The sequence below is a fragment of the Anastrepha obliqua genome, chromosome 3 (assembly GCF_027943255.1).
Source record: "Anastrepha obliqua isolate idAnaObli1 chromosome 3, idAnaObli1_1.0, whole genome shotgun sequence".
In the NCBI taxonomy this organism is placed as follows: domain Eukaryota; kingdom Metazoa; phylum Arthropoda; class Insecta; order Diptera; family Tephritidae; genus Anastrepha; species Anastrepha obliqua.
The window spans coordinates 54,977,325-54,990,316 of NC_072894.1; the positions used below are offsets into that span (position 1 = coordinate 54,977,325).

The 12,992-nt window shown below is 37.3% G+C and overlaps 1 protein-coding gene across 1 annotated transcript in view; it reads left to right on the forward strand.

The window, feature by feature from the left end:
- The window catches only part of LOC129242008 (SCY1-like protein 2), a 151,307-nt gene that overhangs the window by 105,933 nt on the left and 32,382 nt on the right, over nt 1–12,992 (forward strand). The window contains exons 10-13 of the mRNA XM_054878572.1: nt 1,395–1,531; nt 5,164–5,377; nt 11,998–12,251; nt 12,848–12,916. Of these exons, the coding sequence (XP_054734547.1) occupies nt 1,395–1,531; nt 5,164–5,377; nt 11,998–12,251; nt 12,848–12,916 (674 nt within the window). The remainder of the gene's footprint in view (nt 1–1,394; nt 1,532–5,163; nt 5,378–11,997; nt 12,252–12,847; nt 12,917–12,992) is intronic.

Sequence of the window (12,992 nt, forward strand, 5' to 3'; positions counted from 1 at the left end):
TAAAAAAATAGCATTTTTCTTTGAATATCAAAGCAACACCTCTATTGGAAACCCCTATATTTATAGTTTCTTTTTTAGTTATATTAGAAGTTGCTGGAACTCTTGCAAAGTTTTTCTTCTAGCGAAACCATAAACAGTTTCAAACTATCTAACCCGGCTTCTGACAATGCACGTATTTTTCTTCTTCTGATTGGTGCGATAACCGCTTACTCTATTTTGGCCGAGTATAATAAAGCGCGTCAGTCATTCTTTCTCGTGCTAACCGGTGCCAGTTGGACGCACCACCTGATCTTTCCTACGTAGAAGGGGTCTTCGTCCTCCTCTGCTACCACTAGCTGGTACCACACCGAATACTTTCAGAGCCGGAGTGTTTTCATTCAAACGACATAACAAACCAACAAATCCGCTGATATAGCAAAAAAGTGAAAGCCAAGATGTCTGCATCTTACCCTAGCGAGAGCAGAGTACCTGAAGAGAAGGTGCTGAGATGATTCCACCTCACCCTCCATACATCTTCTGTAGAAAGAACTTGAAGCAACCCCACCACATGGACCTTATTGGACAATGGCCGGTAAAGATGCCCAGAAAACTCGAGAGCTGCGGCTTGCTTTGTTAGCCTTAGCCTCCGATCTGTTTGTGGCCAGAAGGATCCGTCGACTTTTTACCCGTTCGGGCACTAACCTAGCGCTCGCTGAGTTGACGGAAGCCTTTCTTTCCAGGAACAGATCACAGGTTCTCAGGTTAACCCCTTTACTCTCATTTCGTGATGAAACCGTCTCAATGGTCCCCTGCTAACTAGCTCATCAGCTCTATAATTTCCATCTATGATACTATGACCGTCTATGAACCTAATATCAAAGTACCTACTCTGATGCAGTCGAGAGGGAATTCACTAGTTCCGAACGCACAGCAATCCCTAATTGCTGCTTGGCTGTCGGAATCAATATTTACTTCCCTTACCGTAGTTACAGAAGTAAGCCATTATTCCGCTGCTCCTTTAATTGCGGCTACCTCCGGTTGGAAAACACTACTGTGGTCCGGTAGCCTAAATTTGAACTTGAAGGCTATGCTGGCAGTTACATTCCGAAAATTCCTTGAAAAAAATACTTGAACTCGTACACTAATTTAATTTAAGCTAATATCTATTTGACGATCTTAGAGAAAATTGCCAAATATGAGACTATACTAGTAATTGACACAGCAAGGAGAGGTTTGGTTGTTGTAACTGCCATTTTCTATTTTTGTTCTAATCCCATTGAAATGTTGGCGCTTTTAAAACATTTATGCTAACTCTTGTGTATGCATTAAGAAGTGAATAATAAAATATGAAAATGAATACGTGCTTGAAATATTTTGTATTTAATAACAAACAACTTCGTTTCAATTGCTTGCAGATATTTATCAAAAAATGGTTGCCGATAAAACGTATGGGCTGACGGTGGAAACGGTGGCGATAGACGTGCTTCCATTACTGATACCGCACACCGTTAATCCCGGCTTAAATCTCGAACAATATTGCATGCTGGTCGAGGTAAAATATATTTTTGCGCAAACATTTTAGCCTTGAATAGTATTTACTCCCGTGTTTATGCATTTTATATAATATTGCATGGCGTTCAACGCAGTAGTAAAAATTTGTGATGAAAAAAGTATATCAGAAGCAAATGCAAAGCTATTACGCAAACACCATCTGGCAGATTGCGTTCAAAGTTGTTTTGATAATTTTTGATGTTATAATTTTTAAAAACTTTATTATATACGGCAACCAGATAAGATCGATAGGAGAAGAAATTAAAATAAAGCAAACATATAAAATTGACACTGGCTTTATTTTGAAGCTATGATACAAGCAGCGTCAAGGAAATGACCGCTTCGGCTTCGTTGGTAGTACTTCAAGCGGTCGATCCAATTTTTGATAGCTCAGTCCAATATTTGCAGTGTTATTTCGGCAATAACGTTTTGAACTTTGGCCTTAATCTTATCGAAAGTATTTCTGTTGTTAGTGTATAGTGAAGACTTGAAGTACAACCAGAGAAAATATTCGTGCGATCTCAAATCGTATGATTGCGATGGCCAATCGATGAACGCTCGCCATGAGATAACCGAGTATTCAAATTTCTCCTTGACAACTTCGAGTGTTACGAAAATCGGTTAATATGCTCTGTGCCGAAGACCATTGACCATTAACGGTAACGGTGTCGCCTTCCTCATTTCGAAAAAAATAAGGACTAAACAGGCAGTCCTTATAAATACATTAATGCTTGAAGGAACACTCGTATATTATTCTCGCTCTAATAGCGCCAATGTTAACATAACCGCCTAAGCCGAAAATAGGTCTCCTCAGAAGAATAGTTTTAAATTATATTTACGTATTTGCAACTGAGCCGGAATTTCGACCATATTTTTTAATAGTTTCTTTGTGTCCGGTAAGGGTGAAACGACGCTTAGTAATACGATTGGATATACTGGATCTTTTGACAGCAATTGGCAGAACTGTTACTGCTATCTAGTCGCTTTATGTTATATTATTATCACTAGAAACTGTGAGGACTAAACTCGGTAGATTGAGCTTCTTCTTCTTGATTGGCATTCCCCTTCCGCTGCTACCACCAGCTGGTACCACATCGAATACTTTCAGAGCCGGGGTCTTTGTATACATTCAGATGATATGACCCAGCCTACGAAGCCGTTGGATCTATATTCGCACGTCATACACGTCATCGGATATTGTCATCGTCTACGTTTCTGCGCCATAAATTAGTACGGAAATGATGAGAGTCTTCTAGAGTGTTACATTTGTTCGTTGAGAGATGACTTTACTGTTCAATAGCCTACTTAGTCCAAAGTAGCACTTATTGGCAAGAGAGATTCTACGTCGGATTTCAAGGCTGACATTGTTATCGATGTTAGTGCTGGTTCCTAGATAAACGATGTCTCTCACAACCTCGAAATCGTAACTGTTAACTGTGACGTGGGTACCAACATGCGAGAGCGCCGGCTGTTTATTTGATGACAGAAGGTATGTACTTCGTTTTGTCCTCGTTCACCACCAGCCCCATTCGATTTGCTTCTTTGTCCATATTGGAAAAGATAGAACTAACAGCGCGTTTGTTAAGGCCGATGATATGAATATCATCGACGTACGCAACAATTGTACGCTCTTATATAAAATTGTGCCTGAGCGATTAAGTTCTGCGGCTCGCACGATCTTTTCCAGCATCAGTTTAAAGGAGTGATACTACAGAGGGTCACCCTGTCCCAAACCTCGTTTGGTATCAAACGGCTCACAGAGGTCCTTCTTAAGGCGCTGCTGCATAGCCGTATTAGTTTTGCCTCGATACCAAATTTAGACATCGCGGCATATAGGCAACTCCTTTTTATCCTGTCGAATGCAGCTTTAAAATCGTGAAAGAGATGACGTGTGTTGATTCTTCTTTCATGGGTCTTTTCCACAACTTGGCGTATTGTGAATATTTGGTCGCTTGTAGATTTTCCAGGCTTAAAACCACAATGATAAGGTCCAATCAATTGGTTGATGATGGGTTTCAGCATTTCGCACAATACGCTCGCTAGAACCTTATGGGCTATAGTTAGAAGACCGATCCCCCTAAAGTGGCCGCCGAAGCCGAATGGGTTGGTGTATGGTAATCACACAATAGATTGTTTTCGGAACTCGGACTACATAGGTTCGAACCTCTGTGAATCACCAACATGAAGGAATTTTTTTTTCTAATAACGATCGTCCCTCGGTAGGAAATGACAAGCCTCCGAGTGTATTTCTGCATGAAATAGCCCTTCATAAAAAAAATATCTACCGTTCGGAGTCGGCTTTATGCTTCATTTGTGGAACAACATCAAGACGCACGCCACAAATAAGAGGAGGAGCTCGGCCAAAAAGGGTGTAAACGTCAATTGTGTATATATACATTTAAGTATATATATAATTCCCCGGTAATTGGATTGTAGTATCACTCTTCTTATAGAATGGGCAGACCCCACTTCAATTCCAATCAGTAGGCATGCTTTCCTCCGACCATATTTCGCATAGAAGCTGATGCATGCACCTTACCAGCTTTTCGCCGCAATGTTTGAATAGCTCAGCCGGCAGTTCGCCGGCTGCCATGGCTTTGTTGCTCTTTAGCCGCGTTGTTGCTATTCTCACTTCGCCGTGTCGGGTAGTGAAAGGACAGTTCCGTCGTGAACCATTAGGGTATCGAGATCTTCACATTCTCTCAGACAAGCGCAGCTATCACTCTTTAACAAGTTCGAGAAGTGTTCCCTCCATAATTTAAGCACGCTCTGGATGTCAGTCACTAGTTTTCGTGCATTGTTCCTATCGGCCAGCATCCCAAGCTTCTTCTTCGGCGGTGGTACGTAAAGAGCGAGAAATTTTGCTGCATTGCTCTTGTACTTTGCTCGAAAAAAACATTTATCAGGATATTACTCGACACAACGGTAATTCGCAGCAGTAAAACTTCAGCAGCTCTTATATTGTGCATGATTTATTGATTACTTTGAATAAAGGTCAAAGCTATGGCAAGTCTGCCTTTGCAGTTCCTACCATAGGAGGCACCTTGTTTCACGTAAAGATCCACAATGATTGGACTTCGACTAATCTTTTTGACAATCTCTCTGACGTCAAGATATCGATTTTTGTTTAGCATCCATTTATTCCATAAATAATGTAGGCAAACTGAGTGCCTCTATTCAAGTGAACCAATAAGTCAAACATAATGTTACACGTGTTGAAGTTTTACTGCTGCGGAATACCGTTAGACGGAAAAATATTTGGATGCATATTTATTTTCGACAAAGCACAGTCTTCACTTGAGTTATCAAAATCCTTGGCTCAGTAGATTAAATACGATTGCTTTAATATCATTCCTTAAAAATGATTGCATCTAATGAAGTGAACCCGACTGTATGTGTGTAGGTGTAGGTGTATGTTTGTTCACGAATACAGTGACTGATTTGCTAAATCGTTAAAAGCATACAGAAATTCCAGTTAGTGTTGTTTTCTTGCATTTCTTGTTTATACATATTTACAAACATGCATATGTGTGGAGGCATGTATATGTACATGCATTTTTTTTATCGAAACTCGCTTCATCAACTACTAGTTTTCCATTTCAATCATACCATATTCCATGTATGTACTAACAGGTGCTGCAAGAGATGCTCGAACGAATTGACCGACAGCAACGTAACAAATTGAAGCTTGACAATCTGTCAATACCATCACCGGAACGTCATCGTCCATTGAGACATCAATACTCTTCGGATAACATGAATGCACCACCATTCAATATACCCAATTTGCGAATCGATCAGCGAAAAACATCCAGTGCTGAGAATATGCCACAGAAGAACTCTGGAGGTATGTACATACATATAACACACACTTCTTCCCACACACATACATGTAAATGCATTCGAGATCAAAAGCAAATGCAAATAGGAATACTCAAATACTTGTTAGCTCGTACAAATGATATGAATTCGTACCATACATACCCATATACATATGCTTACGCCGATTGTGGGAAAACAAATATGCACATGCTTGTATGTACATATACTCGTATGTATGTCTAGTACATGTGAATGTAAGTACACAACAAAACAGACATAAATTTGCAGTTTGTGTGTTTGTAAATACATTTGAAACAACAACAAGAAGCGAAATTTTATCAGATTTTGTTCGCTATATGTCCACCTTTTTTTAATTTTAGTTCAAGTATCCGATTTTGTAACTATTTTTAGTTAATGCGACCCTGCCAAGCATTACACAAAATCGTAGAACATTTTTTTCTAATAACGCTCGCTCCTCGGCTGACAATGACAAACTTCCAAGTGAAAAAACTTCTGCCTAAATCCATCTGCCGTTCGAAAGTGGCATAAAACTCCTTTTGTGAAAAAACGGCAAAACACAGACCTTAAATAAGAGCAAGACTTCTGTCAAACACTCAATGAAGGGTGTATATAAAAGGTCTTTCAAAAGTGAAGCCTAGATGTTAAAAGTGAATAATTCCTAGACGGTGCCCTTTTTATGTTATCTTTGATATTTATCGAGTAGGAAGATATACAATTTTAAACGATAGCAAAGCGCTTTAAAATTATTGAACCTTATTGTGATCTATGAAAATGGTCGATCTTTCAGAACAACATATCGCAAAATTCATGATTTTCTTTATGGAAATAATTGTCCGAAAGAGCCGGCAATCTAAAGGTTGATTAAAAAATTTCAAGAAACTAGTTCCGTCGGGAATAGAAAAGGGCTCTTACTGATTTTGCCTGCAGACGTGATCATGGTGGGCATTTAAATGATGTAATTTTTCACATATAATTGTTAAGAGCGGTGTATGAATAAAAATAGTGAAACCTGAAATAATCTTAGTTTTTACATGCATTTTTTTTAAACAACACCTAGGCGCTTCTTTTGAGACATACTACTCGTACACATATACTTGTAAATGTGTCAATTAATAAAAAATCTTTTTCACATCATTAAAAACTGGTATGTCTTTCGGCTATGCAATTAAATAGACGCAGCAAGTAGTCCAACATAACGAAGCATGGATTCCAAACCCTACCTGTTAACTGCCTGGCATAATTGAAAATGTCGAAAAAAGTCCAGTGAATCAAAAACTTAAATCCGCAGATTAAAGACAAAACGAGGATTAAAGCCTTTGAAAAAATATAAAAAATATTAAATATTATTAAATAAATACAAAACTCATAAATATGATGTCATGTTAAACCACCTTAAATTGCTCCTTCTGACTCCCGGACTGGTGTATCGTCTTCCAAGCTGAGATGTACGTTGTAGATAAAGCAGCAAAAACGATGCAACTAATGGACCTACCTCCAGCTGACCTTACACTTTTTGTTGAAGTGCTTGCTCCCGCTTATTCAACAACACAACATCACACTTTGTTGGGTTCCCGGCCTCTCTGGAGTGGAGAGAAATGAAAGAGCGGCTCAGTGTGCAAGGAAAGGCTCTGAGCTTTTCCTTAAGCGAGTGGTAGAGGACATAAGCATTCATCTAAACGAACTATACACCGCGATTGACTTGAGCGTAATAGCAGAAACCAATAGAAGGTGGTCTCTGTCGACTAACTGTAGGATTTCCAAAGCACTTTGAACAAAACTGAATCTGAAAAGGACAAATTGTCTGCATGGATGCAATAGATCTAGTACCAGCGTCCTCTCAGGTGTTATAACTTGTCACTGCGCTAATAAATGTGCATCACAATGACTTCTGCAGGAGCTGTGGAGATGAAGAAGACATAGCCGTACTAAATATCTTGGTGATTACTTCTTTGAAGCCGTGCAAAATATCTGAGGAGGGATATCTTTAACAGATCCAAGTGGTATAAGCAACGTAGTTAGAGGATAGAAATCAGATGAGGGTATCATAATGGGCCTTAGGGCCACCGGGTGCTTTGTCTTTGTTGGCTAATCACACCTAACGTAAAGCACTGAAAGGACTGTAAAATCAAAGCGTGCATATAAGTCCGCTAGTCTTTTGCTTATGGGGTTTTGTGAAGTCGTAGGTTTATATTATAGTCCAGTTCATTGCAGATTCAGATAGATTTATGCAGCAGAGTCATGGTAAATTGTACCTTTCGGGTACGTACTTTTAATACAATGGATTTTTAAAACAAGTAAAAGTCATAACTTTATCACCTACTAGCAGTATGATTTCAAGTTATTCCGGGCTAATGGTTCTACAGTGCGTATACTTAATCAATTGCTTATTGCAATACAATTAAAGCATGCGATGCAAAACATGGTAATTCGGTATAATGGTTTTGCAAGGCTAAGTGCATCCCACCACTGTATTCACTCTTGCAATGTCAATAAAAGTGTCTTGTTAAATTGCCTTGTAAGGTTAAGGGCAAAGCAAAGGCTTAAGCTGATCTCCCTTTTAAGCTTCATCACAATTTTTGTAAATACACTATGAGGATGCGATATAACAGGATAAGAGGTATTGGGGGAAAAAAAAATATATATATGTGACCTGGTCTACGAAAAGGTACCTTACGTGCGAAAACAAGTTTTCGAGAAAACAGCAGTTAAAGTTTAAACTTCTAAAAACCCTTGTAACTTTTTTAAATATTAATATTTTTCAATCCGGTTGGGCTTGTTTTCTTCAGCATAGATCACAGTATCAATAAAATCACAGAAGCAGTGAGAAACGAAAGTTATAGAGTCTGTTGGTTTATCTCTGGAGCGTCAGTGGTATATTTATCGGAATATTCGCAGCTTAGTTTCAGATATAAGTAAAGCAGATATTGTGGCTCCATTACCAAAACAGCAGTTGGTATCGAAGAAATCTGAAGCTACGACATCAAAAAAGGAGTCTGCATCGAAGAAACGTGTGGCTGCATCATCAAAAAAAAAGTTGTCATCGGAAAAATGCATTGCTCCATTACCGATAAAAGAATTAGCACCAAAGAAACGAAAGGCAAAGGATAGTTTAGATGTTCTCAAATCTGACGCAGAAAAAAGTCCATCTTCTTTACAACCAATACGTACAAAAATTCTGAAAAAGACGGTGACGAAAAAAAATATAATAACTTGAAAAACGTAAATTTTTGTGCATAATATTTTATAATAATGTTTTTTTATCTTAGAAGTCGAAATAAATTATTTAGTTTTGAAATAGAATCAGTTTTTTTTGTATTTGTACTATTGTTTCTCTTCACTCTGAAAAACCTTTTAAATAACTTGTCAAAAAATCAAAGACCCTAAAAATCCCCGACTAAAAAATTTCAATCCCCGACTAAAAACCACCTTTTATAAAGTTATGAATACATTTTTTGTAACAAATTTTTTGAAAACAGACTTCAGATTTTTTCGTATTTGTACTTTTCTTTTTTTTTTACTTTTAACAAACTTTTAAACAAATTATGACTTTCTGATTTTCACCATTTTAAAGAGCCTTTCACACACTATTCAAATCAACAAAAAAGTGAAAAATGATTTTTTGACACGTAAGGTACCTTTTCATAGACCAGGTCACATATATGTATATATGTGAGTTTTATCTCAATAATTTCTTAGAGGTTATTTATTTAGTAAATGATAAAATATTGTATTAATTTGAAATAAACGATTTTACAATGCATTCCTTTTTGAGTTATTGTACCTTCTCCAATAAAACTCGCTCAAACTTCGTACACGTATTGCTCCCCACCTCAGTTAAACTCAATATCAGGTATTACCGTGCACCCGTATAAACTGCGGAACAATGTGCTAAAATTCTTAAAAAGCCTTAAAATATAGGGTACCTCAGCAGGCTTTGCACAATACATCCCTTTTAGTAGCAGTGTGCAGTAGCCTAATAATAATAATATCGGTTCAAGAAGGCCCTGACAATCAATCAGTTGAGAGACAAGGTCTAAAACAACAATAAGCAAATGGACATATCTTTGTATCTTAAGAAATTGTAGGCTTATAAATTTAAAACAATTATAGTAGAGTGGCATCGAATAAAAGAAATTGAGGGGAAATTGAGCGAAAGAAAAAAACGCAATTCTGGAAGAGAGTGTAGAGTTTTTTTTAATTGGTATTCATATAACAGATATGTATGAAAAACTAGCCAAACGGTTGAGTTCTGTTTACTACAAAATATGAGAATGACCGAAAATCTGGCATTTATAACAGACGATGAACGGTACAAAAACATGGTTTCGTAACAGTACAACCAAAAGTGCAAGCCAGGCCAAAGTGCCAAAAGTGTTTATGGCGCCGCTTTGGTTTCTTCGATTCTGTTTAGGCATTTTTTATGTTAAAGAAAATATCGATAAGATCACAGAAATAATCGAAGTTGACCGGTATGTTAGTAGTCGTACCATCGCCAAGGAGTTGAAGATCGATCATAAGACAATTTAAAAACATTTTCGCAAAATTTTCCGTAAAAATAATTTATTTCTTTTTCTCCAGACAACACAGACTAAAGCGGACGGTACAATTTTTCATTGCGACCTCGATTGTTAGGTTGAATTGGCAGTCGGTCTTTAAATCAACTCATTTAGAAAGTTGCCGATCCATTGTGATACCACAGTAGCTGTTTATCTGCTACTCCTCGTTAAATCATTCATCGATTGACTTGAATTTAAAAGCGTTTTTTCAGTACCTTTTATGCTATTGAACTCATTGGCAATTTTCATCATCTGCGTTGTAAAACATACATAGGTCAAAATAGTCCTTGATAAAAGAGATACGAATCACATCCTGATATTATATTTTATTTTCTTGCCCCAAAAATTTCTGTTATAATACAAATCTTTAAAACCAAAACATAGCTGACGTTCATCGCAGCAAACATCACAAATAACTAATTTGTATTTATGATCCAAGCGACTGTTTCGGCTATGAGCAAAATTCTATCGAAAATGCTACGGTTGCCTTGCTTATAAGTAAAAGGTGATCAGATTCGAGATATTTCTTCTTATAGGACCATTTTTGACAGATCTCACGTGACTACTGTCAAACTAAATTATTGACATTTCATCATGGAAAGACTTATGTCCAACAACGTTTATAAATCGTACAATTATATTACTAAAATCGACGCTCTGTGAAAAGTGTTCATCGAGTGCTCAGGTCACCCTACATTTTTGGCTTTATGGCTACGCCAATAAGCAAAATCTCCATATTTGGCCTGAAGAGCCCCCGAAGTCAGTCAAGGACAGCCATTGAAAATAACTGTTTGGTGCGGCCTATAGCCTGGAGGAATCATTGACCCATATTATTCAAAGACGAGGCTAGCGCCAATGTAACAGTAAATGGCGAACTTTATCGCGCCATGACAAATGGCTTTTGATGGCGAGTTTTGACTTTGATTGAAGCTCGTTATCTGTAAAACATTTGGTTTCAACAAGCTACAAGTTACAAGCCATACAATTCGTGAAACATTGGATTTACTGCGTCATAAATGCTTTGCGGATAAACAAACTTCAATTGAGACATTTTAAGCCAACATTACTAAAGTTATTCACGAGATACCGTCCGAAATCCTCCGGTTGAAGTCATTCAAAATTGGTGTTTAGGGATGACCCAATTACCGCTCAGTTGCGGCCATCATTTGAAAGGGATTACCTTTAAAACATAAATGTCATGAATCGTTCTACACAAAAATAATAAAAATTTAAAACACGATACCTCTAAATCAATCACCCTTTATTTATTTAGTACTACAATGCACGGCTTACTAATGATCATCGGATGACCCTTTTTCTTTATTTATTTAAATGTGAACTCATGGTATTTAGGAAATGTTAGAATCATATTTTAATAATACTTGCCATTTAGAAAATACAGGCCATTTTATATTGATATGCTCATGGAATGACCTTAACGATTCAGAAGCGTTAACTGATTTTATTGTGACAGAACAAAAATAAACAATTCAAAATTTAGCTACAGAGCTTCGAACGATTGATTCTTTTTTTTATGAAACAGAAAAAATTGATGATTTTTAACCATATTTTTGCGCATAACCGCGCCCTTTTTAGAGACTCTTTCAAATTATTTTGAAATCTTTCCGAATCGCTAAGTTTTAAAATGCAAAAATTCCTTTAAATGGCGGAATAAAAGTCCAGGGTATTCCATTTTATTTAAATTTTGTTTTTTTACATCACGAGTACAGTCTTCTGTTATAACTTCAGCTTCTTCCAACTGTACTCGTCTTATTAGGGTAGCTTCTTCTTATTTTTATGAATCTTCAAAACGTCGGATAGGCGCGTACGCCATAGCCGACTGTTGCTTCGCGAAGTTAATGCATTAAGTACGTATTTCAGGGCTTTATTTTGTTTAGGGACTTTGATGTGTCGAGTATTACTACTAACAGAAGTGAACCAAAATAAACCTCTATACATATATACATATTTACAGATATACGAAAATATGTACCATATTTTGCGCAGCCATCAGCGGGCGATATGTTGATTCGAATATTTTTAATTTTTGCAGTTCGTTTATTTACAGGTTCAGGCATGCTGGGTGGTTGGTGGTTCGGTTGCTCGCTATCATCGCCCGATAGTAACTTCCCGCGTGTTACTAATGCATTCCCCAACTGGCGTCTCTCGGATAACACTTTGAAGAAACCGAAAACACGCATAGCGCCATCGTGTGCGTCCTCGCCTGGTGTAACGCCAAGCTCTGGACTGCCAACACGCCGACACTCGAGCATTGGACCACAGGAGCGACGTGGCTCGACAATCAATCTGTCACCGCCTACTGTAAGTAGCCGCCTTCCTTGCACCATATCCAACTCTAATTTATCTTACAGCGTCTGCATTTGTATGCGCGCTAGCTGATTTCGTTTTTCTTTTTTGTTTGGTAAATCCGTTGCAAAGAAGCTTAATGAGTTTATAATTTTTGTTTTGCCTAAGTATGTAGTTATAGGTTGGGTGGGGTTGCTCTGTGCTACTTTTATTGTGATTAATAAAAAAAAATGTTCATATTGTTATTGTTTGTAGTGAAATTTTACTTTCTCAAAACAAGTAAATTTATACATATACTTGCATAAATAGTTCGTCCATTTAGTGAATTCAAAAAAAAAGTTGTACATTCTATGCAAACGCTTTACTATCGCATATCTCCATAAATTGTTCATATCAAAACTGTTTTTTTATTTTTTAGTTAGTTAGACGCTACTTTTTATTGTTTCTGTAAAAAAATACGAAAAGAAAAAAACTAAATTTATCATCAGTATTGAAATTCGGAATTATTTTTCTCATTTACTTACTACTTAATATTTCACCACATAACAACTACATATACGATATGGTAATTGGTAAATGGTAAATGCCCTCTACACTTCCTCCTCGAATAGACGTATGGTTTGGGTGCACGCGGTAGTTCCGGATCGAGGTTTTCGGTACCCTCTTCGTCGGCCTATGTTGTAAGTCTAAAAAACGTCTCAACAATTTTTGCCATTGAAATCACTCTTCAGGTCTTTTGTGCGAGGGCGTTGCGTT